This window comes from Pelophylax lessonae (genome assembly GCF_965119305.1).
Source record: "Pelophylax lessonae genome assembly, chromosome: 6".
Lineage (NCBI taxonomy): Eukaryota > Metazoa > Chordata > Amphibia > Anura > Ranidae > Pelophylax > Pelophylax lessonae.
In genome coordinates, this window is record NC_138773.1 from 56,681,707 (window position 1) to 56,688,493 (window position 6,787).

The 6,787-nt window shown below is 47.9% G+C and overlaps 1 protein-coding gene across 2 annotated transcripts in view; it reads left to right on the forward strand.

The window, feature by feature from the left end:
- Positions 1-6,125, forward strand: part of C1QTNF8 (C1q and TNF related 8) — an 80,282-nt gene extending 74,157 nt beyond the window's left edge. For both annotated transcript variants that reach the window (XM_082260622.1, XM_082260621.1), the window contains exon 4: positions 5,288-6,125. In XM_082260622.1, the coding sequence (XP_082116748.1) occupies positions 5,288-5,835 (548 nt within the window). In that variant the 3' untranslated portion in view covers positions 5,836-6,125. The remainder of the gene's footprint in view (positions 1-5,287) is intronic.
- Positions 6,126-6,787: the final 662 nt, after the last annotated feature.

The window sequence follows — 6,787 nt, forward strand, 5'->3', positions numbered from 1 at the left end:
CACTGGGGACCGTTTTGGAGAGTGCACCAATCCACATCACATGCAGGAAATGCTGGTTTTGCTGGCACTTGTTACCTGGCAGATGGAAGTAAGAGTGCCTGAATGCTGTGTAATTTCAGGGGGGGTCTGAATATTCTTTCCTATAGACAGGTGAGTCAGATAGGATGGTGACCTGAGCCTGACTTTCCATCCCTGGGCATCACTGATATGTGTATACTGCACCACTACCAGGGTCAGCCATGTGTGTTTCCAGTAGGTAGTGCATCCCCCTCTATCACTCAGGAATAAGCACTGTGGGGTCTTCTTTTTTTTTTTTCTTTAGGCTCCTTTCACACAGTCCGCTGTCCGGTGCGGACCGTTCTCTGCTCAGCGGGGGATGGATCCGCCGATCCCCGCTGAGCAGACAGATAAGAGCTCCGTCTCTGCGCTGTGTGCAGAGAGGGAGGGGTCAGATTCCCAGCTGTCCTCTATGGGGGAATCGGAAGAGAATGGACCGCCTGTCCGTTCTCATCCGATCCGAACCGCTGGACGGATGGAAAATAGGGTTTCCATTTGTCTGGATTCTACGGACAGGATCGGATGCGGATGGCAGCGGACATGTCACCACTGACATCCGCTGCCCCATAGGGATGCATGGAGCATCCGATCAGGTTCACCTAAAAAACTGACAGGCGGATCTGATCGGATCGTTCGTGTGAAAGGGGCCTTATGCTTATTGAAGTGGTGGGGTCCCACCAGAAGTTTTTACTGGGATTCTTCATCAGAGCATTTCTTTATTTTAGAGCTGCCTATATTATTCTGATTAGTATTAAATGAGTCTCCCTGTGTCTGTTTCTTGTGTATAAGATGTGCAGTGGTTTCCCTAACGTGGTACTAAACCCCAAAACAAAAAGCAAAGTGTCTTCTGCAATAAATGACACCTACCTATCTGATCACAGCAATCCCTGAAATGTAAGCTGAGCTGCGCAAGCCTACAGCGACTGGCCTGATCTTGTGTGTCGGGATGACTAGCTCCCACGCATGCACAGTAGTGATGTGACTCCAAACTGACCACTAAAGAGGCCTGAAAACTGCCACAGAGGAGCTTATGCCAGCACCAGAGGGACTGTTGGAAACTTGAATATCTTTCTTCCATCCTAGGGAGGACATGGATCGGTGTGCCAGTGCCATAGACTTGCCATAACTACACACATGAAGCGTCACACCGGGAAACAACTCTCATTTTGCACTGTTGCTTTGGTGGTGGGTGGGGTGGGACAAGACACATAATTTCCATTGTTTGCCAACCAACCAGAGGCAGAGTAGTACAACATTAAAATAGTGTTGATTAGTGTACAATGTTTTCAAATAAGAATTGATTTTATTTAGTAATCTGCATTTGGTGGGGACTGGTAGGCTGCATTTGGTGGGCACTGGTAATCTGCATTTGGTGGGCACTGGTAATCTGCATTTGGTGGGCTCTGGTAGGCTGCATTTGGTGGGCTCTGGTAGGCTGCATTTGGTGGGGACTGGTAGGCTGCATTTGGTGGGGACTGGTAGGCTGCATTTGGTGGGGACTGGTAGGCTGCATTTGGTGGGCACTGGTAGGCTGCATTTGGTGGGCACTGGTAGGCTGCATTTGGTGGGCACTGGTAGGCTGCATTTGGTGGGCTCTGGTAGGCTGCATTTGGTGGGGACTGATAGGCTGCATTTGGTGGGCACTGGTAGGCTGCATTTGGTGGGGACTGGTAGGCTGCATTTGGTGGGGACTGGTAGGCTGCATTTGGTGGGCACTGGTAGGCTGCATTTGGTGGGCACTGGTAATCTGCATTTGGTGGGCTCTGGTAGGCTGCATTTGGTGGGGACTGGTAGGCTGCATTTGGTGGGGACTGGTAGGCTGCATTTGGTGGGGACTGGTAGGCTGCATTTGGTGGGGACTGGTAGGCTGCATTTGGTGGGCACTGGTAGGCTGCATTTGGTGGGCACTGGTAATCTGCATTTGGTGGGCACTAGTAATCTGCATTTGGTGGGCACTGGTAATCTGCATTTGGTGGGCACTGGTAATCTGCATTTGGTGGGCACTGGTAATCTGCATTTGGTGGGCACTGGTAGACTGCATTTGATGGGCACTGATGAGGCTGCATTTGGTGGGCACTGCTGAGGCTGCATCAATGCATTGATCTCTTGTATCATATCCACAGTCTCTGACCATCTCTTGTCTGGGGGCTCTGTCTAACAGACTCTCTGACAGATGCCCTCTCTGTGTCCATTAGAGAGACCCCCTCCAGTTCCCATTAGAGTACTCTGCTTCTGTTTCTGTAATTTGTTTATTGTTAGGAGATCATGGGAGGGTCCCGGGGTAAGGAAGACTTCTTAGGGGAGTATCTCTGTGTTTGAGCCATTGCCATAGAAACATTTGTAAAGGGGAGGGGTTAGTAAGATGACCACGCCCATGTGGGGGCGCCAGAAAAATTTCTGCACCCAGGCGCCTGTGACCCTAGGATCGGCCCTGCCTCCCCCAATCTAAGGGCTAAAGCAGGAGGGGATGAGCAGACAGCACATCGTTCACGTGACCTCTCGGCTGATGTCAGAGGGGAAGCTAAGCCCCTCCCACTGTAGCCCTTTGATCGAGGGAGGAGAGTGGCAGGAGGTCACATAACCGAACAAGAATGATCGGAAATAAGGTATTTATCGGCATCAATGTAAGCAAACATTTACACTATGTAGTATACCTTGATATAACAGACAGGCTGGCAGTAATCCTACTTTAACTTTACAACCACTTTAATCTTTCTTATAACCCTTAGACCAGGGGTGTCAAACCCAATATCATCGAGGGCCGCATCAGCAATATGGTTGGCTTAAAAGGGCCAGTTGTATCTGCAAGACTGTTTAAATATACTCCTTGTGCTGCTGCCGGGAAGAAGCGAGGGCAGAGCTGGGAGGCAGGGTCTGGAGGAAGACCAGAGGAGGGCTGGAGTCAGCTGAATGCTGACCAGGGAAAGCAGAGACAAGGGGGTGCTTTGGCTGCACAGGGAGCGCAGGATCTGTAGGAGGATCTGTCTTCCTCTTTGCTGCAGACTGCTGATGGGGGGCAGACAGAGACGAGCCTCTCCACTGGTGCATAGAGAAGTGCGGGATCTGGTGGAGGAGTTCTGTCCTCTTATCTGCTGCCAACTGTTGAGACAAGATGGGGGCCAAAATGAGGGGGTGCTGCAGGAAAGGGGCGCGGGCCACATGAAATAGTCTGGAGGGCAAGATTCCGCCCACGGTCCTTGTGCTGCTGACGGGAAGAAGCGAGGGCAGAGCTGGGAGGCAGGGTCTAGTGGAGGACCAGAGGAGGGCTGGAGTCAGCTGAATGCTGACCAAGGAAAGCAGAGACAAGGGGGTGCTTTGGCTGCACAGGGAGCGCAGGATCTGTAGGAGGATCTGTCTTCCTCTTTGCTGCAGACTGCTGATGGGGGGTAGACAGAGACGAGCCTCTCCACTTCTGCATAGAGAAGTGGTGGATCTGGTGGAGGAGTTCTGTCCTCTTATCTGCTGCCAACTGTTGAGACAAGGTGGGGGCCGAAATGAGGGGGTGCTGCAGCTGCAGGAAAGGTGAAATTGTCTGGAGGGCAAGATTCCGCCCGCGGACCTTATGTTTGACATATGTGCCTTAAACTAACTATTTCTGTAACCCTCACATTAATCCTCAAAGTGACTCAAACACTATCCCTCCCTGTAACCCGAACACTATCCCTCCCTGTAACCTCAACACTATCCCTCCCTGTAACCTCAACACTATCCCTCCCTGTAACCTCAACACTATCCCTCCCTGTAACCTCAACACTATGCCTCTCTGTAACCTCAACACTATGCCTCTCTGTAACCTCAACACTATCCCCTCTGTAACCCTAACACCAACCCTCCCTGTAATTCCAACACTATCCCTCCCTGTTACCCCAACATTAACTCTTAATGTAAGTCTAACACTAGCCCTTCTAGTAATCTAAAAAAAAAAAAAAACCTCTGCTTTAAGTAAACCTAAGCCCTAATTTGCATACTCACTTCTTCCGTGTCAGGATCCTCTGCCCCAAAAATAAAAAATAAAATAAAATTTTTTCTATGAAAAAGGATTCAGTTGCTTAATTTTTGGGTTAAGTGTAGGGGAAGGGATACATGTAATGTTAAAGCACAGCTCCAACCAAAAACCAGAAGTGAGGGAAATTCTACATACTTTGTCTATTTGAAAAGTGTTAATCAGTGAAATGAGTGGAACTCCCCCCTACACAAACGGGAGAAGATTCACTTTAGGAGCTAAGACTAGAGTGAGTGGGAATTCAAATTATAAAGCATGAAGAGTTTAGAATATGTTTTAACAGTATTTTAGGGAAAGGGTTAGGTTATAGGCTTCCTTGACTTTATAATCCAGGGGATGCAGAGAGAAATGCTACACCCCAAAAAATACTGGTTTTGGAGCAGCAAGAACTAACCCTTTAAGACGCGTGTTTGTGTTTTTTGGTTTTTCCATTTTGTCTATATGAATTGTTTTTGTGCCTTTACCCAACCGTGGAACAATGATTTCATCATCATTAATGGTCTTGGCAGGGTTTTTTTTTTTCTCAGAGAATAGGTGCAGGAACTCCCCCCCTTCTAAGTTACCTCTTGTCCCAGCCCCCCTATCCACCTCCGAGCATAGTCTATTGGCCTCCCCCTGCCACCCCCACCTAACTCCCAGTACCACCCCTTCGAGAGAATACAGACCCCACCCTAGCAACAACAAACCCCACCAAAGCAATAATAGACCCTGCACACAACACCAGACCCCCTTCCGCAACAAAATACCACCCTAGCAACAATAGACCTCCAGCCCTCCAGCAACAACAACAGATCTCACAGCAGCCAGCAACAATAGACCTCTACCGCAACAGAAGGTCCTTTCCAGAAACTATTGACCCCCCCCAGCAACATAAGACCCCCCTGGCCAAGAAAAATAGACCTAACCAGAAACATTAGACTCCCACACAAAAATAGATCCTCACCAGCAACAATAGATCCCCCAGCAGCCAGCATCAATAGACCCTTAAGCACACCTTGCAATAAAATACATTCAGTGCTGGAACTGTGTTTTTCACGTTCCCGCTGGGTCTTGGTATGCCATTATCTCAGAGTAACAGCTTACCAACACTTACAAAGAAGGTGAAATCATTGTGTCTGGAATTGGGCTTTACGCAGCATTTAAAAAATGTCAAACAAACCTACGTTATAAGTGTTTGCCCAAATGAATTGTTCCTCACTGTGTTGTACTGTACCATCACTTTGACAGGTGATAAGGGTGACATAGGAGACAAAGGTCCTCCAGGAGTCTCCGGAAAAGAAGGTGAACGAGGACCACAAGGGATTCTGGGGATGAAGGGTCAGAAAGGTCAAGTAGGTCCACCAGGAAACTCCTGCAAGGTCCAGTATTCTGCTTTCTCTGTTGCCCGTCGTAAATCGCTGCACAGCACTGAATACTTCCAAGCTGTCATCTTCGATACAGAGTTTGTAAACCTTTACAAGCACTTCAACATGTTCTCAGGGATGTTCGTCTGCTACATTTCTGGTATCTACTACTTCGACCTAAATGTCCACACCTGGAATCTGAAAGAAACCTATCTACATATCATGAAGAATGACCAGGAGATGGCCATTTTATATGCACAGCCAAGTGACCGGAGTATCATGCAAAGTCAAAGCCTCATGCTTGAGCTGAAGGAGAAGGATGAGGTTTGGGTGAGGATGTTCAAACGGGAGCGGGAAAACGCATTGTACAATGATGAAAGTGATGTCTACATTATCTTTAATGGTTATCTGATCAGACCAGCAGACGAGTGAACACTCCGTGGTGTAACTCTGACATTTTGGACTTGAAAACAGAACAAAACAAAAAGACAGTTTCACAAACGTTTATAACTGAAATTGTATTATCTCCTGAATAGATTCAAGGCTAAAGTGATCCTATTTGATATAGGATATTTTGCATATAAATAAATATTCTCATTAAGACTCTGCAAAGTTAGCAGATCTCCATTATTATGCTGCACAACTAAAAAGTATATATCTGTGTAGGATGTAGTGGGTGATAAGGTGGGTATGGAGACGTGTAGTGTGGTGTAGCAGCAGTAAACACTCAGTCCAGTTAACCGCTTGCCGACCGCCGCAAGTGCGTATACTGCGGCGGTCAGCCCCGTGCAGACAAAGGGACATACCGGTACGTCACCAGCCTGTGAGCCAATAGGGGACGGACACCTCAGCACGAGTGACCGGCGGGCCCGATGTCCGCCGGCCACTCACGATCGTCCGTCACAGAGGGAGAAAGGCAGGCGGCTAATGTAAACAAAGCCGCCTGTCATTCTTCCCTGTGTAACAGCAGAGATCATACGGTCCTGCTATGTAGGACCATAGATCTCTGCTGTTACATAAAAAGCCACATCCCTGCACAGTAAGAATCACGCCCCTAGGGACACACTTAACCCCTCCTTCCCCAATAAAGTTAACCCCTTCCCTGCCAGTGTCATTTTTACAGTAACAGTGCATATGTATAACACTGATTACTGTAGTAATGTCACTGGTACCCCCAAAAGTGTCAAAAATGTCAGTCAAGGGTCCGATCTGTCCGCCGCAATGTCACAGTCCCGCAAAAAAAAATCGCAGATCTCCGCCATTACTCGTTAAAAAAAAAAAAAACAACAAAAATGACAAAAATCTTTCCTTTAGTTAGTAAACGCAATAACTTTTGTGCAAACCAATCAAAATTTACCAAACATATGTAGCAGAAAACAAATTG